Here is a 25,025-nt window from a genome sequence, read left to right on the forward strand (position 1 = left end):
GTGATTGGAGTGTTGTAGTATTAGTTTTATTCTTTGTAAGTTTTCTTTTCCCTACAATGATTAATTCAAATTATACATTTTAAAGTCCATGCCCACTACAGGAAGGCGGACTCTGATATGTTATTGGAAGGGCTACTTTCTTGTGAAGTTGCAATTCATCAACCTGGCTGGCTTCATGCTTAAGGCATCTCATTAATGCAGTGTGTGAGCAGCTCGCAATGTATGAAGGAGTTACTGGAGGTTGCATAAGAGAAACCAGGGACGGGTTAAAATAGGCGGGGGTGCAGGATGCAGTGACATCAATGGGGGCTTGGCAGGGATGGGAGGCATCACTCAATGGACCATATTGTAAAACAGAGAGAAGATAGAGGGAAAAAAGCCGGTACTGCTCAGACACAGAGGGGAGAAAGAGGACACTGCCAGGAGGAGAAAGTTTGACTGGTTATTGTTAGAGGCACACTTAATTTATTAATTCATCCAATTAATTTATAGTCATGATAGCTTCCCATTTATTAGCCTATTTCTTCACCGAACTCAATCATGATCAAGTACAGAAGGTAAGCGAATAATAATGTGTATAAACATACTGTTTAACCTTTCTTTTATTATAGTATGAACGTTACATTTATATGTATATAAATGTGTGTATTTACTCAGATCAAAATGATATACAATTACAGCTACGTGTTTAGTGATAACGTGTATGGTATGTAAGTGTGTGTGTGTGTGTGTTTATATATATATTATACAATTACAATGCTATTTGATTCACCAGACGTGTTGTTCTTCCTAATGAAAAATTACAAAATTACATGTGTGTGTGTGTGTGTGTGTTTGGGGGGGGGGGGGGGGGGGGGGGGAGAGGGGCGGAGTGTTGTGTGTGTGTGTAGACTATATTGCACCCATTCCTACTTGAAAGCGCGTGTATAGAGAGAGAGATAGCGATAGAGTTTAGATTTAATGATTTTAGATATTATTTTTTAGCTCGAGGCATACAAAGTGGATACTGTCCTTAAAGATTGAGTTGTGACCCTGTCTCAAAAGCCTTTACATTTGCAATTGTGTTTGTTAATTTAGTAGTTCCTGCTTATCTATGGTACTGACAAAGTTATACACTAAAGTATGAATTGGTGGGGATTCAAAATGAGTTAAAAATCTTAAGCTACTATAGGAAAAATTATATAATTCTCATTTGCCTACAGAAGCAAACCTATGGTATTTGGCACCCAGGACAGAATTGTCTGTTTGTCTCTTCTTAACTCCTTTGCTTGTCTACCCTTTCTTGTGTCTTTTCTTACCCCCCTCAGCACCTACTTTATTAGTCGTTACCCCACATTCCCCCTTGTGTTTCTTCTCACAACCTCACCCTTAGTCTATCTGGTTTGTCAGTTCACCTCCAAGCTCCTGTGTGGTTTCTAAGGGTAGAAACCACCTATTATGACTTTCTTTGCTCCAACTGCCTGCTGGTGATTCTCCATAAAGCATCATCCCCTTTTGTGTTTATTGCAATTCATCCATTGTGTGTCTCGCCTTACCCTCACCTCAACAGTTACATGGTCCAAGCTTGTAATGTGGCCGAACAGGACTGTGAGAGAGGATCCTCTCGGGTTTGTCAGGTCACCTTCAGTCTCCAGATTGGACAGCATGCTAGGTTAATAGAGAGAGGATGGGATATGATCTTCGATCCTCGCCACCTCTCCTTACTCACAATGCCGCTTGGCGACTGCAGCCTTGGTGGACTTGAGCAGAAGAACATGAAGAGCCTCTTCCTTGGTCATGCTACAATCTGGGACAACTTGAGAAGCCTATCACCCAGGGGAATGTGCCCCCACACCCCCGTCCTGTTTGTACGGTACCTTTCAGCTGTTAAGATTTTTTTGGCCCACATTTTGAAATTCACTTTGAATTCCCAACAGTTAACACTTTACTTTAGTGAATAACCCTGTAATTTCAAACTTTGTTGCTCCTTAATGTTAGAATTAACAAGGTGCCTTCATTGAAATTACTCACCTTAATTAAGCATGAATGTTTTTAGTATTTAAAAGAGTTTGCATGCGCAAGGTGACGTCTTGCGTGAGTGGGTTTACTTACATTTCTTGTAAAGGAGTGCATGTTTCAAAAAATGATACATGTTTAATGAATGACGGCACCTTCTCTCACTATCTGCATATTTTAGTGAGTTACGTTGTGCGTGAGAGGCCCTCCCCAAAAACCAGCATTAAGATCCACGCTTAGTGTCACACACAATGAAGGGACAATGAGGGACTGATGCAGCCTTTACTGAGTCAAAATGACCTTTACGCTTCTGTGGTCTTCGGCAAGAGAAACCGACTCTGAAAGCATGTCCAGGTCATTCTAAATGCCGCATTTCTAAAATTAGTTGGCTTCCTGAATTGTGACCTCTAAAGAAAGATGTCCTTGAATTCATTCTTTGCTTACTGAATGTGAATGGCTCACGCTGAATGGAGCAGCTGTTTTATATATATATATTATATTTGTATCAGTGCTCTTGTATTCTCTTTCTACTGGTTTGTTCAGGCTGGTTTATGAAATATGGCTGTAACAGGAAGCATGTTTTATTATAGGGAAATCGTTTTTTTCACATTATTCTTCCCAGTGACATTTGTTTCTGAAGTTCATTTGAAAATCTAATGAATGACATTCCACATAAGCACAAATAAACCATCAGATGAAACGCGCAGGTAAAGCACATTGCGACTTCCTCCAAGATCTCGTTCTTCAAGACTCTGTCCCTTCACCAATTCTCAAACTCCCACTCTGGTTTTTTATCCCTTCATCCACTTTAAAGGCCAGCTACAAAAAATATTGAAATCATAACATACTTTATCCTGATCTATTTATTTAGTGTTTAATTATTGCCTCATCTTTGAGTTTCAAATGTGCATTCTTTAAATTTCTGAATGGCATAACTTAATATAACCGAATTATAAAGCCCCCTCTACTATAAGACACCTGCATCCTTGGTTCTCTCAGTAATTGCTCTGTCTGTGTTTGCATTCTCTGATTGAAAGGTTTTTGTGACATTGACTGCGATTGTGAGACTTGTGTAGGATCGATAGTGAAGGTTGCTCAGCAGTAGGCCTGAAGAATTTTTGGAGGATGGCACATGGGGAAAAGAGAAGCAATTTGGGTATTTTAGTCCAAGTGGCCAGATTGCTGACCTTCTGGAATAGGGCAATACAGAGACAGAATGACCTTGTCCAGATGCATCATCCACATTAAAGTGCGGGCATCCAATTAGAGCTTGCAAATGGAGCGAAAGGAAGACTTATATGGAGCGAAGTACTGCACATTATGTGCATGTATGCACGTTATATACTTCAGTCGATGGGGTTAAAGGAGAGGTTATGTTTGGCAAAAGATATTCTAATTACTGGTCGTTGTTTGGATTAAATAATTAGAAGATGGAGAAAATGTGAATCGGTATCATAAAGCAATAGGTTACGTTTAGCATGAATAGGAAAGCAAGTCTATGAAATTTAGATTGATTTTGGCAAAAACAAAACCTCACTGAATAGGCCTGATCATGGTCATCATGGTTTGTTCTACCGTTTTTATTTCTGTTATTCCATTTTTCATATTTAGTATGCTATGCAGAAAAACCCAATGCATCAATTGTTAATTTTACTAATTGTTATTTCTGTGCTATGTTCTGCAATCTCTTCTTGCATCGTACAGTGTGCTTAGCCTCACGTTCCTTTGGTCCAAGGAAGTTGATTTTTCTTACTCATAGGGTGAGTTGTCAGAGTGACTCAGATTAAGAATGGTCCATTTCAGGCATTGCTGATCACCAGCTCTTAACCTTTTCACTGCTAAGCAACCCTAGAGGGGGGTGGGGGGCAATACACAGTGTTTTACAACCACCTGTCTCCTCCCTCCAGCTGGATGTGTGGTCCATCAAGACCCTTGCAACTGACAAATTGCTACAATATCATGAGGAAATAATTGTTTATTCCTGCCACGCTGCAATGGCATGTTCACAAAACTAAGAATTCAGAAAAGAAGACGTTTTAGTTGTTTGATCCTTTTAATGGAATCTGTGTATTTTTGTCTCCTGGAATACGGTGTGGTTAGACAATTAAGTATATATGGAGGTTTAATCACTAAATAAGAAGTTGTGGTGAGTTATCTTAATTTAGTTACACAATATCGGTCAAAGTAATATAATATAAAAATCCTCCAGGTCATTTGTTAGTCATTTTTTTCCATTAGGATTATTTTGGCCTAAATGCTGCAAGTTGGTTTGTCAGTTTACCCATCCACATTGTTATTTGATTAAACTAAATCAATAGGGGTGCACTGTTAGAATCGGATCGATAAAGAATATATAAAAAGATTAACCCCCAGCTGTGGTTGAACTACAGTTGCAGTGAAGCAGTATCATGGGTGCTGTAGTTCTTCAATGGCTGGGATCTTTATTCGGACCCCCGGCATTAATAATGAATTTTGATTAGTAATTCTGCTAGTTTACTGACCTATTACATCTATGCTAAAGGTGTTTTTGGCTTAATAGTGCTTAAAGAATTAGGGGAATGGGGCAACAGACAAGGGTCTTTTCACTTAATGCTGAATTTGCAATTGCAAATTCAGCTTATTTCATTTGGTGTAATTCATTTGGTTTTTAAACATTGCTCTATGGTTAGGAAACATGGGGGGATGGTTGCACTCACCTAAACATGCTTAAATGGGGTGCTGCTGGGGGCCATATTATACAATAAACAATACACAAGATCCAGCGCCCTCTCCTATCCACTAAACAGCAACTTCAATGTTGACAGATTTTATTAGTTTGTAAAAGTTTTTTTTAAAAACACCTAATCTAGGCAAAAAAATGGGGATTTAGTTACATTATATGATCATACATTGCATAAGATGGGGTACATTGACGTTGTGGCAGGCTTATGCAATGTATGATCATATAATGTAACTAAATCCCAATTTTTTTGCCTAGATTAGGTGTTTTTTAAAAAAACTTTTACAAACTAATAAAATCTGTCAACATTGAAGTTGCTGTTTAGTGGATAGGAGAGTGTGCTGGATCTTGTGTATTGTTTATTGCTCTATGGTTAACTGTATTCACTACTGAATGCTAATCAAACAGAGCCAAAGTGATCCGATATTTTCATTTCCATCTTGTTCCTTCAGGGAGATTCATTTCAAAAAGCTCAACCTAATTCCAAAGTGCAGACACATTTTTATTGTATTTCCCTGCCACAAAAAGAATTCTGCTAATATAAGAGTAGCTTTTTGGATTTAATTTGGGGGTATCCTTATTAGGTGAAGGGGGAGGGGAAGGGGATTGAAAGAGCTGAATTGCCCTTTTGTGAATAGCCAAATAGGTTAAAACAGACAAATTGTTACAACTGAACAGCATTTGGCTCCTGTTTGGCATGTAGTGAATAGACCACACAATTACCAACTGCTGAATAACTTCAACCTCGGTAATGTTCAGCAAATTGTTAGGAAGGTGGGAATCATGGGATTTGTAGTCACACACAGCTAGAGGGCTACCTTCTAGCCACTTGTGCTATACATCAGTCCTGGTGTCCTCAAGGCACATGAATAGCCCAAGAGTAAGGGCAATTCTGTTCAAGTGGGGATACTGACAAACTCTAGACCAGGGTTCGCAAAAGGTAGATGTTTTAAAACTACAGCTTCCATGATGCTTTGCCATTCTAAAGGCATGTAAAGCATCATGGGAGTTGTAGTTCTGCAACATCTGGTGGGCTACCCTTTGAGCACCCCTGCTCCAGGTCATTTTATAGTGTAAATAATGTAGTGAATGTTTAGCTAGCAGCCATTTTTGTTCCCCGAGATGCAGTCTTGCAGAGCAATGTGATGTGATAGTGTCTTTTATTAACTAAAGTGTATAAGCATCCATAGATCTCTGCTGCAATTGGTTGGAATCCAGGTCACGCTTCCAGCTTCAGGGGCAGCTATAAACCTGCGTTTAATCACGTTCCACTTCCTGACATCATCATCTCTTTTTTTCTCTGGAAATTTGAACACCCCAGCAGTCTGTAACATGCGGAGGTGGAGTTCAATTACAGCTCAGCAACACTTCATTGATGGAGTTTCAGTTTCTCATTAACCCTGCTTCTCCCCCATACGGTCTTTCCCCAGCTATAATGAAACTTCTCTGTATATCTATATCTGATAAAGCACAGAATGAATTACTTAAACCAGAAACATGTAAATAGCTGAAACGTACTAAAAATAGGCAAATCATCTTAATGGACAGATCACATGTACAGCATGCCACACAGCATATCCAGTCTAGCTTTTAAAACATTTATTATAATTTAACTATAAACCTAATGGCTGTATAGAGAAGTATAGTAATTATCTGATTTCTGTATTAGTTTTTCCCTACCCTGGTATAGCAATGTTCAGTATTAGCATGGCTGTGTTGGCGTGAATATGTATGAATGTGATGTTTGGTGTGTGTGTTTTATTTTATAGTGAGGTTACTATTTGGATAGGTACGCAATTGCAGTTATATTTCTGCATTTGTTGCACGCTGTTGTTCAGCTTCATTCTGATTGGCCGGCATTTGCACAAATTTCTGCGTTACCTTTTAGTTAATACAATTTGTAATTGATCTCAGATAGTATGTGCCAATATTACAGTGCTACAGTGGCTCATCATTGAGATACTTGTAATCCATAGATGTAACCAAAGAGCGTGCCCCAAAAAACCTTGACCATATTGCTGACATCTATAAGCAGAGCGTTATTTTATGAATGAAAACATTGCCTGGAGGGGTTTAGCAGTGAAGGCAGAGAGGCCTTTACCCCCAAAAAGGTTACAAAAAGGGACTATGCTATACCGAATAACTTGTATCGTGTATGTCTTATCCTGATCTAAGTCACTGACAAGTATAATTGCCAAATTCCCATCACTGTATTTATTTGCAAGGGACTTTTCCTACATTAATGTTACTTTGCAATTAGACTGTGTTGGATATGTGATGATAGAAAAAAACTGCACATCTTTTATTTGGTGAACTCTTTCTATGAAAGATCTAAAGATTGTATTTCTAGCTTACAGATCTAGTTCTTAGTTCTTAGTCAGCTTCCTGTGATATCCTGAGAGCACCATTTATTTTACGTTGTGTGTGTAAAACCCAAGCAACTCATTTTATACAATGTATTGATCTGAATGGTATAAGAGGAAGTCTTAAAAACAATACTGTTAGGAAACGTGTAGTCTTAATGACACTGGAGTATTGGCTCATGTGAGCTTGCAATATACTGGTGTTATGAAAACCACATCTCAAAACGTTGACATTCAAATAGTATTATGAGAAAACTAACCCAGTAGTTTATAATCTGGAAAACTAATAGTTGTCTCCGTACAGAGTTACTTACAAACTAATGGAAGACTGTGCCCCAATTATGGAACTAAGTGTTATAAGCTAACAATTAAATTACAAAGCCTAGGCGATCAGGATAAGAAAGACTTATGGTATAATTTTCCAAGAAATCTTCACATAATGATACAACGCCATGTAAACTGTGCTGTTTTAAGATGATGTGCAGCACTAGTAGTGGTGATTAAATTAGATTTTTTACATGATATTTATCTTAACTGTAGACATTAGGTGATCATGAGATTTTTAATATTCAACTCCTTTTCCTACATCAGTTGCGTATTGCAATTTATATATAGCTCAGTTTGTTTAGCTTTTACCCATAGATATTTATAATTTAAAGGTCCGTCCATATAATACAATTAATCATAATTGTTGGTAAATAAAATTCCAGTCACACAAAAAAAACATTACTACCACTAAAATATTTATGGGCATAAATACACTAAAGCATAACAAAGTCAAAGTATGACGTTTCCTGGTTAAGACATTGTGTAATATTGCAAGCATTTTGGGCCCAAAATAGGGACTGTACTTCCTAAATAGGGACACTTGGGATGTATGATTTAATAGTCCTTGGAAAGGAGTTTAAACTATAAACCAGAATGTGAATTCCCATTATTGGTAAGAAAGCAGAAGAGGAAGAAAGGATGACAGTGAGCCGCAGTTAAAATCAATACACTGTAAAAGATGTGGGGAAATCACTGGCCCCTTACAAATAACTGAAATGTATTTCCTAATTTCGAGAAGCCCATTTACAGTCAGAGAAGTTCTTACGCCCCTTCCTGCACGTTGCAAGGGGTATTGAAACCAGACACGATGCTATGCAAGGAAACTGCATGACTCACTTACAGTGTAACAGCACAGACACAAGAAAATGCCACGCCATGTACTAAGCAGAGAAATTCCTATGATGAAAGCAGAGCATGTGATTCTGTAAGAAATAGGATATTATACTCGCAGGCATTGTATCACATACCGAGAGAACTAACCGGTTTTACATAAGGCGTGCCAGCATAAAGAACAATTAATGTGTTTTTCCAGTTACTTGATATATTTAATGGCATCAATAGAACAATTATTATTTAAAGATCTTAAAGGGGTAGTAACAGCCATATAAATCAGATGGGGAGGTAATCTAGGTTAACTTTACATTTCAATAACTATAAGTCATGTGATTATTGTCATTAGTCTATTATATAGGAAATGAGAAAAACATTTTTTTTTTAGGCATTTAAATTTACTAATTAAAGCCATTGTACAGTGCTACGGAATTTGCTGGCGCTATATAAATAATAATAAAATAATAAAATAATAATAAAAAGCAAGCATATTTCAGACAGACTTGGGTGCTGGGGTCTGTACTGTATTTCTTACTGAATTGCTATGAAAAATCTTCACTCACAAAACTTCACTGATAAAAAAACAATTAAAATTGTTACTTTATAAATTCATCCATGTTTTAATTTTGGTTCAGTTTATCTTTTTTTAAAAGCTCCTCTCATCCTCAAATGTGTGGGATTGCAATTTCCCCTTCACATAAGACACGTGATATACATAGCTTGTTTTTGTTTTATATACTGTATATGTCTGACAAGGGTATGATTCTCTCACAGTGCATACTGGGTGTTCACAAATTTCACACTTCTCCGTCCAAGAAACTCATGTGTACAAATCATTCTGAGATTGAGGTGTGAACAATGTGGGAACGTGTAAGTTCATAGGCGTTTCTGCACTGGGATAACTGAAGCTTAAACCTCTTGGCCCACAGCAGGGGTGCCCAACAGTTAGATCCCCAGATATTGTAGAACTACAACTCCCATGATGCTTTGCATGCCTTTAGAATGCTTTCATAGTTACATAGCTGAAAAGAGACTTGCGTCATGGAAGCTGTATATTTAAAACATCTGGGGATCTACCTTTTGGGCACCCCTGGCCTACAGCATCTGGTTAAATGTTCATTGCTGAATACATTACTTACTATATATTTGTTATCAGTTTGACCAGTACAAGGCACAAGTTCATTTTTATTATCTTTAATGTGCAAAAATGTTATTTTTGCATGGCCTTTGCACTTTAGCCACATATTTATTTATACAATACAAAAACAAACATGGTGTTTGCATAATGTGGCATCCATCTGGTATCTGGGATGCACGTTGTTTTACTGCCGTGAAGAACTTACAATCTAATTCTCTTGCCTAATGCGCATGGAGGTAAAATACATTGCTAAGAACTGGAACTTATTTTATGTACGTTTTCAGTAGAATTGGAACTACAACTTATGTTTCCCTTTTTTAGTAAATATATTAAAAAAATGGTTATTCTTTCTGTGAAGGGAAAAAAATGGAAAATGGGGCAACACACTGGTTAACATGTTTGGTTGTTGAAGGCTGTAGACCCAAAGTTACAGACATGCTAATTGTCTTGGCTTAGGCAGGGTGCAGCTATATATTTAATTGCTAGGTTTAACAGTTAAAATCCATGCTAAGCATGTTTCATTATCTTATGATATCTCTGCTGAAGCCACCAATCAGAAACCAGTGACTGTACATTTCTGCACCATGTATTTTTTACAGCAGAGGCTTACAATCTAATTAGTGCTACCAGCTATTGGTAATTGTACTTCCCTCGCCTATCTGCAAAAAAAATACTAATGCAATGGAAAAAAACGACATTAGAGGATTAGGTCAGTCGCTTTTTTACAGTGCCACATCCTGGAGACATAAGCAATTACCTCTGTTCACAGGGATGGTACCAGGAATTAATCTCTTTGGTAATTATAGTAACTTTCCTAAGTCTTACAATTTAACTTTAAAAATTATTAGTAATTTATGAATATGGCCATCTATTTATGGCTACCCACTTTTGTTTGAAATGACAGATTGCAGGATATTACTAGTCTGACCTTGGTAACGTTTATAGAATGTCAGCGTTATCTGAAGCTATTGGGATAGACATTCTTTTCAAGTGAGTGCAGTTTAATAACACTCAATAACGCACTTTAATATTACGCCACCTTCAGATTTCTGCTGTTCAGACTGGTTAAATTCTGCACATCAATCAGTAAATGTTTGCTTGGTCGAGACCTGTGATCTGCTGCCTTCCCAAGCCTATCCTATATTCCTAGGAAATGACAGGTCATTTTTAATGATATAGTTCTGGTTCTGGATCACTAAGGCATTATTTTATAGCTAACAAAGCACAATTGCATACTTGGCAGTAACTACATAATAATACTTATTGAGATTAAAGTTCCTCAGATATAGCAATATTTCCCTGACAAATGTATAAGAACATTTTTAAAACCTACTTTTTGATGAAAAAGCTGTATGCACCAGGAAACATATTTCAGTAGAAATAAAGACGTGGGAACAAGGCAAGTGCTTTGTGATTCTTGCTGTACATAAAGATAAGTATGATAATTGCTAACAAATTTGAAATTTAAATGTAGCCCAAATGGTTCTCATCTGCCTTCACAATCTAGAATCCAGTGAATTGTCAGTTTTTAAAAAATTTTTAATATGACCTCTAAATCTTGACTACTTGCTCACTGGCCAAAGATATAAGCTATATCCAACCGATGAGGCCAATGACAAGCTGAAACAATCATCTTGGATTGCTGTGTCTCTCTTCCAGAGGAGACGTGTGTGTTCTTGCAGTTCTGTCCTGTCTTTGCTGGTGGGCATTGGTTGATATTCTTAACTGTATTGAGATTACCTGAGCGGTGACTGACTTCTCAAAAAGCAGACAATGAAGCTTTTGTCCATTTTTGGTGATTAGGTCCTGATACCAATTGAGAAAGAAACACCATTGGACAACCTGCCATAAAAATTTAATATATCTAAGATTTCCCTCCTTTTCTCTTACCATTAGGTGGACAAGTATCTCTATCACATGCGCTTGTCAGATGAGACACTTCTGGAAGTGTCAAACCGGTTTGAAAAACAGATGGGGAAGGGACTTGGAGCAGAGACCAACCCCACAGCTTCTGTGAAGATGCTTCCGACATTTGTGCGATCCACACCAGATGGGACAGGTAAGACCACATGTGAAAACAATCAAATAAACAAATAGGATTTCTAGTGCTAACAGAAATATAGGTAGGCAGCTGAAACTACTCAAGCCAGAGTCTCTTCTTTCTGGTAGGGGATATGGTGTAGTATAGTAGTAAGATAGCAGCACCTGTTGATTGTATTCAGGTCCAAGTAACAGTCAGAGGTTATACAAAATAAGAAAACAGGAAAACACAATATAGTGTTTTTTTTATTTTCTTGTGATAAGTGCAGGGAATTAAAAAAAAAAAAAAAAAAACATACTTGCAAGTTTTGGAGCTTCAGACTACCTCCAATTATTTGTGTTTGGGTGGTATTATCCCCATCTGTGAAGGCCATTTTATCCACAGGCGGGTTCATACCACCCAAGCGCAAAAACTACAATGCAAGACATGTGACTTTTAACCCACTGTTACAGTGTCATTCCCACTTATTGCAGGATATTTAGAATATCACACACATATGGCATTGCTTGAATTCTTTAGTTAAAGAACAATCAAATACATAGGATACAGAAAAGAAAAAAAGGGGGTCAGGGGGGTACATTACCATAACAGTTTTTGCAAAATGCATATAAATTTATAAACAATAGCATCACATACAGTAACATTTATCTCTTTTGCATATATTGCAAACCACTATCTTGTCTAAAAGTGTGGGGGGGATTTCTTTCTTTCCTTTCTCTTTTGCCTTTTATTTTTATATTTATTTTAAGGACTCTGTAGCAATGTTCATCATTGGCACATACTGATCTCTTATTTCCAACCACTGTTGCTATCTTCGTTTGTATTGGTCCTCTCTACCCTTAACTCGGCTTGCCATTTTTTCATAAAAGCTAAAAGAATCAAATCTGCTCAGGACCTCTGATATTGTTGGTGCTTGTGTTTGTTTCCATCTATGAGCAATGGTGATTTTTAAGCAATGAATAGTCATATATATTGCTTCTTCCCCAAGTTATGTAGGGAAAATATGGAGTTAAAAACATTCTTGTCTGAATGGAATAATGACCTTCAATGCTACCCTAAAAAATTTGTTTATATCCTCCCATAGTTTGGTAATGCTCGGGCAAAGCCAAAAGGCATGAAGTACAGACCCCTCGTGTTTTAAACAACGCCAGCATAAATAAGTTGCTCGTCCCTGGGTAAATATGTGCTAATTTGGCTGGCACCAAATACCATCGCATAATAATTTTGCAGTAAGTTTCCCAGTGATTAAGACTACAGGAAACCTCTTTAGTTTTCTTTTGTGCCTGAAACCAAGTTGTTAGCGGGAATGATTCCCCTAGGGTAATTGGCAATGTCCGAAAAAGATAGGGGATATGGGGCAGAATCATCATTTTTATTGTTTCCATACGACCCAACCAGGATATTTCTTTGTTTTACCATGTTTTGAGTTGGTGGTCTAATTTATGTATTAGTGGTAGATGGCTTTCCTTTATTATCAGCGTTTGTGTCGTGGGAAGTTTGATACCTAAATAGGATATAGATGTTTTGCGCCAGTCAAATGGGTATAATGATTTTAAACGTTGTGTAGTAGCTGTTGAGAGCCCTAATACCAATGCCTGTGATTTTTTGGAACTATTTTTAAAATATGACAATTGGCCATATCTTTCAAGCGTAATCAATAATTGAGGTATTGATGATTCTGGATCTGAAAAAAATAGTAGGACATCGTCCGCAAAAAGAGCGATTTTTAATTCCCATATTGGCGTATTTAAACCTTTGATTCCTTTCTGGACTTTAGTTAATTTGAAGAATTGCTTTAATTGCTATTTGGAAAATAAATAGATATACTTAGTGCCTACATCGACTGCACCAGATATTCCATAACTTATTAAATAGAATATGAGCAGACTTGTCTCAGGCCTGCATTTTGGCAGCTTGTTCTATATTACAAAAGCAAGAATGCCTCGGGGCTGTAAAACTGGCATTGCAAGAAACACCAACTCTTATTGTCACAAGATCTCTTTTGCATAATTCGTTTTAAGCAACGCTATTATCTATAACTTCACTGGTAACTCAGTTTACTCTATTTTATATGCAAGTGTAATTTTCACGTGTGTACAAGAATATTCATCTACTTGACAAATGAACTTCTTAATAATAATAATAATACATCTATACTGGTTAGAAAGATGCTAGTGCAGGTATAGGCAATCTTCGGCACTCCAGATGTTGTGGACTACATCCCCCATAATGCTCTTACACCTATAATGTTGGCAAAGCATCATGGGAGTTGTAGACCAAAACATCTGGAGTGCCGAAGGTTGCCTATGCCTGTGCTAGTGAAAATGGAAAAATTCTCTAACGCTGCATTTTTTCCAGCTCTGTTTTGTTCTAAAACTTGCATTTTGTAAACGACAACTTATTTTGTCATTGTCTTATGTTAGCTGGGTATGAAAGTTATTCTTAATTTACATTTATTTTTCATGGAGTTTAAATATTGTTTAATGTAAGTGGGTACCACCTGACAAACATTCATAGATACATTCTATAAGTAATTTTTGGAAAACTATTAACTATCAAGTCTGTCCTCCACTCACAGCAACTCAGTCTCTAGTAAATTGACCCCTCCTGCAGTTATAATATTACCATAATTACTAATAGGTTGTTTCTGGACCTAGGATATTCTACATTATTTTATGTAAACGACAGTAAAGTAATCCAAACGTCCATTAACTGTGCCTATCATAAAATAATAATCCTCCACTGATTATAGGAAATGACAAACCTAAACAATGCAATAGCTGGATTGATAGCAAGTGCCCAGTGACCTGTTTGTGATGGCAGCTGTGCGTATAAGGAAACTAGCTTTACTCAGTTATGTTGACATAGAGTGGGGCAGACACGCAGTGTTTAAACATTTCAGACCTTGCAGTGTCACCGCTCGCTACTTACGTAACAGGGAGGTGCCAGCCTGCAATGGAGCAAGCAGTTCATCTCATGGTCATCACACAAATGTCTACATTTACATGCAGGACCTGAAAATGTTCTCCTATGTGAGACTCTCCATAGATGTCCCATTCAAGGTAGAATGTAAAAATGCCTGTTTAATCTATGGAGCCTAGAATTTCATGACATAGTGTTGTCTTAATATGTGTGAGATTTCATATTGCAATCTCACCATAATATGAACCATATGAGTTAAAGTATAAGTCACATACAGTGTGAATGTTCCCAAATCATTCTTTCCCAAGTCAAATAAATATATAACACATGTATGACATATAAATGTTCCTTGCTGCAAAGTCTTAATTTACATTGCTGTACTGATAGTGGTCCATGCGTGTGTTATATTAGTGATAGAAGTGTAAAATACATTTATTTAGCGTTACAGAGGAGATCGCATTATTAGTTGAGGGTCAGATTTAGAAAATCAAATTAGCAGGCATGTTCACAAGTGGCTGCTGGCCCCTGGTGGTTAGTGGCTTCCTGGCCAGTGCTAATGGCAACCTGGCACTAATGGTCAGTGGCCGATTAGTTATACTGCCAGTGGCAACCTGCCTCTGGTGGTCAGTGGCTAATTACCTCTAGTGGTTGCTTACCCTTAGTGGCTGTCTGTTACTAGAGGCTACTGGTTGCATGTAACAGGTAGATAATAGCTGCTTGTAGCTGGGGGCTGTTGGTTGTTCTCCATTGACAGTGGCTGGTTAGTGGCACTTAGTGACTGCTTGCTGCTGGTGGCTAATGATTGCCTGTCTCTGATGGCTAGTTGCCTCTTGCCTTTGGTGACTAGTGGCTGCAAGCAGCTGGTGGTTAATAGCTGCTTGCCTTTGGTGGCTAGTGGCTGCTTGCTGGTAAAACCGCTTAATTCTATATCATATTTAATGCACAGATGAAGCTGCAGTTATTGTGAAATACATTTCCCATGATGCTAAGTCAGCAATATAAAATGCTATAGGCTAACCATTCTTGCTCTTTAGATTTCTATACCACAACTAATTGAGAAATGCTTCTATGTTTGCGAAAGCTTTTCACAGGCACAGTCCGGTAGCGAGGCTAATGAGTTTACAGCCTTTTGAACACACAAGTGTGTAAATATAATTTGTGTATAGTTTTTCCGTCAGCAAATAATAACCAGTTCCTGCTTCCCTTTGTTGCCTAGAAACAGAAGTGCGTATGACATTTGCTTAGTGAATTCCGTAATGTAGACAGGACCGTGTGATAGCATTTTCTCTAACTTGGCTTTCAGGATCAATGCGTTCATAGCCCTACCTTGAGCTATATTATGTCTTTGTAATCAGAGTTCATATGGATATAAGAGAAATGCAATGATTCCTTCATTACACAATGGAATTGTCTATCAAGCTCAATTTCTTTCACCATACCACCCACACTCCACATAATAACAGGGAATGTTCTACTCATCAATAGGAATTCTTTCTAATAAAGGGACACTCTAAGTATCAAATCACTTTATTTTAATCAAGTTATGTTGGTATGGATGCTGCCTCTATAGACTTGCAGATTAAAACAGTACCATTTCTTAGAAATGTCACTGTGTACATTTTGCAGCATCCATTCCTACTCATGACTGTCATTTAGACACTCATGAAGAGCTTTGGCGTACTATAGATTCAGTTATTGAATCTATTTGACATTTTGCATTAGCATGCAAACTATGCTGTAACCAGACACTGGGTGTGCGTCCCATACATTTTGTGCAAAGCATTGGATCCAATGCTTTTCTAAGATGTGGACTGGTGGCTCATGGCAATGCAAAGCATCTGACTGGACAAAAATCATCAAGCTTAATATTTTCATTCAGAAGTAGCAGGCTTGATGCTCGAATAAAGGTGAGTTTAAACAGTAATTTTATTATTTTAAATAAGCAATACTGTATTTACTCAAATCTAGTGCTCACTTATTTTGGAAATTAACGTTTCCAAAATTTGAATGTGAACTTTTCCGTTGAATTGCATTCCGGAAAATTTCATACCAACACATTCACACAGGTGAATTCACACAGGCAAATTAAAACTGGTGAATTCAAAGAGGCGAATTCAAACAGACGAATTTCGGCGAATTCACACAGTCAAATGTTGTTACTTAAAGAGGGACTAAGAAAGAATAGACTTAACAAGTGACACTAAAATGGAAATACCATCAATGTTACTATGGTATATGGCAATAAACATTTTAATCGTCGCACAGTGTTGTATAGTAGTAACTGCGCATTACATTCGCCATCAAAAACATTTTTCAGCAAGCAGGTTTAAAAAATTGAGGTGTGCATTAGATTGAATGGTGCATTAGCTTCAAATAAATACGGGTATTTCATATTTTAAGAATAAGGAACACATCTAATATAGACACGCATATAAAATGAACCCAGAAACAAGGATAACAATATGGCTTTGTGGTAAGTAAAAATGTTAGGGTAGCACCAGTCTACCTGATATTGGTGGTAGTTAAACACACTCTCGGGATATTTACAGCTGCTCCTGTTAATTCAGTCCTGCTCCTGATAATAAATTGGGTAGCTGCTAGCGAGATACATTCACTCTATTTTATGGAACAGGGCTGAATTAAAATGGAGTTGGCTGCAAATGGAGCCGGTATTTTTATTCTAGTATTCTGTTGCAATGAATAATAAACATATATTTTAAAGCCATGTGTTACTTTGTGTTACACCTTGCCTGCTGGGGTACTCTGCTCCTGAATTCGCGCAAACCAAGCTTTACTGAAGCCAAGGGGTTCAGCTCAGGATAGGTTACATGGAATGCTTAATATTAAGTTGCCCCTACGCATGTTCCCTCTAGGTATTTTGTGCAAGCTCCCAAGCCCTAACACTGCTATGAAAAGAATCAAGCAATGCCGTACACTGATGTTTGCATTGCCCATCTTTTGTTCCTATTTAGACTATGAGGTGTGGTTCTTCATAATGACTCATTTCTTTAACTGTTTCAGTTCTGGATTACTCCCAACCATTGAAACGCGGTTCTAGGCTCTCGCTCCCTGTATTTCACTCTTCCTTTCTTTGGGTATAAAAATAAAAGTATCTCAGGGGTACAACATGTGTATAAAAGTATTTAGGGCTTTTTATTTACACAGTACATTTAATAGACACGGCCTAACTATACAGAATATCTAACTTCCTTATGATAAATAATGTGCCTTGACTGTCATAATTTTATAGCATTTTCCTAACCTCGAGTCCTGAAGGAGTTGAAATAAAGTAAATAAGGGGGGCGGGGCCTGGCCGCCAAGATGGATGGACGTGGAGCACTTCAGCTCCCCAATGAATCCCCAATAATGGGCCCAAAACTACCCTTACTCATCTGAAAACTCTCCAGGGGAAGCCAGAAGGCAAAGGGGCACATGTCAGCGCCGACTGATGGGCTGATGGGATTGCGGCCTGCTGTGAGGCTCTGGCGGGAGAAACGGCCGATCTCCTGTGCTTAGTCCGGCGGGACCTCTCTCACTCCTATTGAAGGCCCTGTTCTCCCCCCCATGGGCCGATGGGGGTTATCTTGGCCCCCACCAGGGATGCAGTGCTCACCCAAAACAACTAAGCAGCGGAGAGACCGGCCTGGGCCCGCATGGAAAAACCAAAATGGCCGCCGCGTCTACAACATGCTGGAAAGCAGAGGCTGTTGCACCGGAGCAACAGCTATCCACTTCCGGGAAACCGGTGCCGATCTGAACACTGCACGCTGGCAGCAGCCCAAAGACAAACGGAGTACTCACCTCATCCACCCCGACCACCGGATATCTCTCAAGGGTGAACACTCACCACGCACACTGAGAGTCAATCTGGCTCACTACCGAGAACACTCTCACCCCACCATCACCTCCCATGAGCGCCGGCGGGTCTGTGGGGACATTATCAGAACTCTGACCCTGCCTATATTTATGGAGACAACGAACATGAGGCGCAGGTTCAGCTCTCTGCCTGGGGATGGTGCCAGCAGACACACGGGATCGGACATATTCCTAGCAGTCAGGAAATCAAGCACTCAAGCAATCAGTGTGAGCTCCATAAGACCCGATCCCAACTACGACACCGGCTGAATCGGCTGATCCAGCACAGCTACAGGAAAGACCAAGCGGCTGCTTACCACATATGCCCAAGTTTACACCAGACTACTGTATATTCTTTATTGCATAATTTTATCCTTAATTCCATTTTGTGTTTAGTACAGTCAATCTAATTCTGCAGCTCCCCACTGACAGCACTTAACCCTTTTGAGCCTGCATGTATATCCAACCTGGCAAGCCCAGTGCTCCAATGTCCCTAGGTGGTTAAACTGAATCACGCTAATGTACCCTAGCGAGTAACTATAACTATCTAAGTCGATCCTATATTAACTGTCGACACTGACTCACAGCGCCATGTCTGACTAGCCACGATATGTATCCTCAGTTAAAACTATTAAGCTAATCTAACATGCTAACTTATGTCAATGCTACCTTATCTTGCATAACTCCTGTTTAGACGACTTCTCTGATAAGCTTGTTTGTTTCCTTTGCATAAAAAAAAAAAGCGCAACATACCATCTGTACCATACCATTATGTCTTTGCATTAACTCATGTAACCCGTTAAATGCCATAACCACACAATGTAACTGACTATGCGCTTCAAAAAAATAAAGAATTAAAAAAAAAAGAAATAAAGTAAATAAAGTTAATTAATTATGCATGTAATTTCAAAATAAGAGCCATACTTGCTACAAATTTAAAAGAGAAACTTTGTTGAAAGATGAGCCTGCAATCTAAAGTCCCTGGTGAGTTTGTTTCCTAGAAAACAGAAGTACTGTACAGCTGTATTCTAACATTTATAGAAACCACGTGGCAGCCTCCACTGTTGTTCTATGTTTAAATAGCTCTGTCTGCAGCATGCAGCAATATTGCTTGATTCTTCAGCGCTGGTATCAGATGGGTTAAATGAGCGCTGTCTACATTTGATTTCAATGGATGTAATTGTACCAGGACAATGGTCCTGGGGTGTGTAATCCTTCCCAGTCACGCAAGCACAGCACATTCACTGCTCAGAATAGGGTTCTGATACAAGGTCAGGTCAGGTCTCTAACATCCAGCCCTACCAATGATGTGGTTCCACTGGGCAAATAGCTTTTCATTATGGTAGATAATCTCATGACTTGCAGGTAATATGAGCTACACCATTTTTTTTCAGGTACTGTATAGTCGGCATTACTCATCTGAAATAAGGGGAGGAACGTGCTTGTTCCCAGGTCAGGGAGAACGGCTCAGTATTGATAGCAGAGACCAGAAGGTTTGAATAAATCAAATGTCTACACACTGTATTTGCTTTAGTTTCTGAGACACATGTACACATGAACCTCAGAAAACAAACCCAAAGCATTTATATCCTTGGCTAATGCACTCAGGGTTGTAAGAGAGCTCAGTTAATGCACCAGCCGTAGAAACAGTTAAAAAAAATCAACGCTTCATGTCCTTCTGTGGTTGCCAAAGTGTGCTAATGAGTAGGCTAACAGTATCTTTTCTCTTACAGAATCCTTGAAATTTGAAATTATATTTTTTATTGTTTTATAAACGTCTAGATAAATTGGTTAATATATTTCAAGAGACATGTACAAACAATTTCTTGTTCCCACTTTCCACCATTTTTTAAAAACTATTTTAACTGGGATGAAAAGTTCCCACAAGGCAGACATTTCAATTTTGACTATCTCTAATAAAAGCAAGTGGTTGTCTGTCTCTTCTAATCTGATCATTTTTGACATAATCAACATGCTAATTTTAATATATACCACCCACACTGTAAAATTATATGTTGACATGCTATATCTACTTTCTGTTTTTTTCTTTATTAACCTCTTAAGGACTGAGCCAAATGTACACGTTTTGATTAAAATAAAACATAAACAAAACTTGTAATTTGACTATATGTCTGTTCATCCGCTATTCACCTCTTTCATATTATGTGCACCCACACTTATTATATATCATTTTATTCAGGGCTTTCATTTAACATCAAATATTGAGCTATGAAACATAATTTAATATGAATAAAATATAAAAAAATATGAGAAATTAAGAAATGTTCTTATTTTTTTAGTTCTGCATGACATTTTAACTGTGAATGTCATAAAACTGTTAGCTTACTTCAATAAAATACACATATTTGTATTCAGCGATGTCTCACGTGTAAAACAGTACCCCCCATGTACAGGTTTAATGGTGTTTTGGGAAGTTACAGGGTCAAATATAGCATGTTACATTTTTCAGTTTTTTCACATTGAAATTCGCCAGACTGGTTATGTTGCCTTTGAGACCGCATGGTAGCCCAGGAATGAGAATTACCCCCATGATGGCATACCATTTGCAATAGTAGACAACCCAAGGTATTGCAATGGGTTATGTCCAATCTTTCTTTTTGTAGCCACTTGGACAGTGTATGTGTGTATATGTACTTAGATCATATCTATAGTGTGTCTGTGTGTGTGTGTGTGTGTATATATATATATATATATATATATATCTAAGTATATATAATTTAATTTTAAACTGTTTTTAACTTATATTTAACTTTATTACAGGCAGCATTACTTTATTACAGGCACTCCCCCTGCTGGCATTGCTATGGACGGCTATTCCGTCCATGTGATCGTGAGGTCCTCGCAAGGACCTCGCGATCACATGGCCCAAGAGTGCTGGATCAGCAGCAGGGGGAATCCCTGGGATGCCAGGTAAGTCCCCCATCGGTTAATGTAATATGAAACTCAAGAGGCTGGTATTTTAATACATTTAACTTTTAAGGTGCCAATTTTGCTTTACCAACTTTTTTTCAAGTTCTTAATTGTGTCATCCCATTAGAGGTAAGTATAAGCCCCACTGACCTCTGCAGTACTTCAGTGTGCGGGTGACATCATCACACCATGACACTCTAGGCATGCTCGGGTTATGACCCAGGACATACTTGAAAATGAGAGAAATCTCAGTGTATCCTTCCTGGTACAATATTTTATAAATAAATAAATACATGTTGAGAAATGCTGTACCAGTGCATGGTTGCACAGTTACTTAGTCCATGGCACTAAGGGAGTTAAAATGGCTGTGTCAGGACAATCAGTTATATAAACTGATCAGTTACCAGTGGCGTACGTACCGCGGTCGCAGGGGTCGCAGCTGCGACCGGGCCGGCACTCCAAGGGGCCCGGCCGCCCTGCGGCCCCCCGCGACCGGGTAGCAGCTGCCACGCTTTGCGGCCCCGGCCCGTGCGGCAAACCGCCGGGGCCGCATGTTAAGGGGTCCATCGGGTGGCCCATGCTGTCAGGGCCACCCGATGGACATGGATTACATCATCACTGCTGGGAGGAAGTGACCGCACGTCACTCCTCCCAGCATACTGAGAGCCCGCGCGGGAGGAAACAGAAAGGAGTCAGAGTGGGAACTCTGACTCCCATCAGGCTGAGCCACCACTGGACCCACACATGGTAGGACACATTTTGTGTATTTGTGTTTCTGTATGTATGTGTGTATGTATGTCTGTGTCTCTGTATGTGTGTATGTATGTCTGTGTCTCTGTATGTGTGTATGTCTGTATCTGTGTGTATGTGTGTGTGTATCTGTATGTATGTCTGTGTCTCTGTGTGTGTGTGTGTGTATCCATATGTATGTTTGTGTCTCTCTCTCTCTGTGTGTGTATGTATGTGTGTGTCTGTGTCTCTGTGTGTGTGTATGTATGTCTGTGTCTTTGTCTCTGTATGTGTGTGTGTGTGTGTGTATCTGTATGTATGTTTGTGTCTGTGTCTCTGTATGTGTGTATGATTGTGTCTCTGTGTGTGTGTGTCTGTTTCTGTATGTGTGTATCTGTATGTCTGTGTATGTATGTGTGTCTGTGTCTCTGTATGTGTGTATGTATGTGTGTGTCTGTGTCTCTGTATGTGTCTCTGTGTGTCTCTGTATGTATGTGTCTGCGTGTGTGTCTCTGTATGTATGTGTCTGCATGTGTGTATGTATGTATGTATGTATGTGTCTGTCGGGGGTGTGTGTATGTGTTTGTGTCTGTATGTATGTGTCGGGGGAGGGGCCCACAGTCAGGGGGGAGAGGTTCACGGTAGGGGGGGGGCCCACAGATCAGTTTCGCACCGGGGCCCCATGGAGTGTGTGTACGCCACTGTCAGTTACAACACTAAAACCACCTGCCTGTAGGCTCCCCTTGCGCTACCAAAACAGCTCTGATGCATTGAAGCATGGACTCCACAAGACCTTCAAGCGTGTACTGTGATATCTGACACCAAGACATTAGCAGCAGATGCTTTAAGTCCTGCAAGTTGCGAGGTTGGGCCTCTATGAATCTGATTTGTTTTTCCAGCACATCCCAGAGATGCTCAATCAAATTGAAATCTGAAGAATTTGGATTTTAAAACATCCCTGAACATTTTTTGCAGTATGACAGGGTGCATTATCCTGCTGAAAGAGGCCACTGCCATCAGGGAACACTATTGCAATGAAGGGATGTACGCGGTAAGCTCACTTCCCCATTGAAGACGTTTTTGGAGGCGAACAGGAGTCATCATGGGCACTCAGATTGGTCTGTGGTTACTCAGCCCCATACGCAGCAAACTGAGATGCACAGTATATTGTGACATCTTTCTATCTTGGCCAGCATTATGTTTTTTGTTTTTTTTGGTTTTTTTTAGCAATTTGAGCTACAGTAGCTCTTCTTTGTGATAGAATAAGACGGGCTAGCCTCTCCCCACATGCATCAACGAGCCTTGGGCTCCCATGATCCTGATGCTTAATTTAACCGGTTGTCTTTCCTTCCTTGCACCACTTTTTTTGCAGTTTTAGAGATGCTATTTGGTCCTTATCATAGTCACTCAAAGACCGACTGTACAATAGCTGCCTAATGTATCCCACCTCTTGACTGGAGCTATTGTAACAATAGAATCAATGTTATTAAATTCACCTGTCAGTGGTTTTAATGTTGTGGCTGATCAGTGTAATATAAATAGCAAAATAAAATGTAACTTACATAAAATAAAAAGATGTCAAGCAAAATGTTCGCAAACTCCCCCCCGCCCCCCCCCCAACACACATACACAACAGATGTGACCATACCCCTTTGTAGGGGTTATAGTCATTTGTACACTGATTTACACAAACATAAATTTCTTGGCACCAAAGCTCTGTAGACTGTCAGAAATATGTCTTTGATGTGAGTGGTTTTGTTAAAAGGTTTCTATCACCATGTGCTTATGGAACCTTACAATGTACACTTCAAAGAACATACGCTATAATAATGCTGTATTGGCAGAATTGAACAGAACATATTGCAAATGCTAAATGTGCACATTAAATGTTTAAAGTTGCCTCAGTTGTTACCTGGTGTTATCACCGTGATAGTGTTTACAGATTAACAACATGGAACACATTCTTCTCTTTTAGAAAATGGAGACTTCTTGGCATTGGACTTGGGAGGAACAAACTTCAGAGTGTTACGGGTGAAGGTTTCAGATAATGGGACAAAGAAAGTGGAGATGGAGAATCAGATTTATGCCATTCCAGAGGATCTGATGCGAGGCAGCGGAGCTCAGGTGAGACCGTTTATATGAATTATTATTATTTCATAGATTATCAGCAGATTCCAGAATGTTGATTGATTTTCTTCATATTATTCCAACAGAGCACCTGGAAGTGTGATAGCCGAGTATGTAATGGTTACATTTCGTTTGAAAATGTTTACAAGTTTTTTCCAAGGCATCTAATTCTCTGAGTATTTTTCCTATTTGTTAAGTAATTTGATGATAGGTCAGCAGGGTGTAATTAATGCAGTATGCAGTTACCCTCCAAAATTTGCCCTCCTCAGCATTTTGCTCAGCTCCTCGGCTGTGATAGCAGCTTATTGCCTGAACACAAGTACAGTTTCCCTGCCAGTAAGTGATTTGGGAATAAAAACACGGCTGTCTAACTACAATAACTTGCACAGTCCCGGCTCCATTCTGGCTAGCGCTTGCCATCTTTAGTTCAGTGATTTGCTTTGACATGCTATGTCAGGCGCCTGCCAATGAAAACACCCAGATTAAAAAAATCATGTCCTGTAAATACTGGCCCAATCTTCAACTATTCAAATACTGCTAAACTCCTGGATACCTTAGGAGCTTGAAGGAGGGTTTTTATCAGGTGAATGCTTTCATTAGCTTCTCAGTCACATTAAGAAATGGTCAAAGATAATTTCGAGATTGAAAACCCTCTCTATCTTTTTTTTTAGATAATTTACCAGATATATTTTATTGCAGTGGAATATTTTGAAGGCACTGATAACAGCACAGTATAGATGCAACTTGTGTTCTATAGCTCTGGATAGCACTAAGCAGTACATACGTATATATTCCATAAACACTTGATAATGTGCCACTTTCGTGATTGCTCTGGGGATTACTAACATGCCACAGCAAGTTGATCTCTATATGTAATAGCGCAAAACTCTTACATATATGACTTAAGTGCACAATAAAATGACAATGCCTTGGGCTCACTGGTTGTATAGGATTGGCCATTAGAAGCCTCTTGGAGTGTTTCTTTAAAAAAAAAAAAAAAGAAAAAAAAAAAAGTTCATTGTAAAATAAAAGTAATTTGAAATAAGC

General features: G+C 38.8%; 1 protein-coding gene across 1 annotated transcript in view; it reads left to right on the plus strand.

Moving 5' to 3' along the window:
- The first annotated feature begins 375 nt into the window (after positions 1–375).
- HK2 (hexokinase 2) overlaps positions 376–25,025 on the plus strand; it is a 41,205-nt gene continuing 16,555 nt past the window's right edge. Inside the window, exons 1-3 of the mRNA XM_063448666.1 lie at positions 376–557; positions 11,270–11,432; positions 23,827–23,975. Of these exons, the coding sequence (XP_063304736.1) occupies positions 495–557; positions 11,270–11,432; positions 23,827–23,975 (375 nt within the window). The 5' untranslated portion in view covers positions 376–494. The remainder of the gene's footprint in view (positions 558–11,269; positions 11,433–23,826; positions 23,976–25,025) is intronic.

Source organism: Pelobates fuscus, chromosome 3 (genome assembly GCF_036172605.1).
Source record: "Pelobates fuscus isolate aPelFus1 chromosome 3, aPelFus1.pri, whole genome shotgun sequence".
NCBI classification, from domain to species: Eukaryota; Metazoa; Chordata; class Amphibia; order Anura; family Pelobatidae; genus Pelobates; species Pelobates fuscus.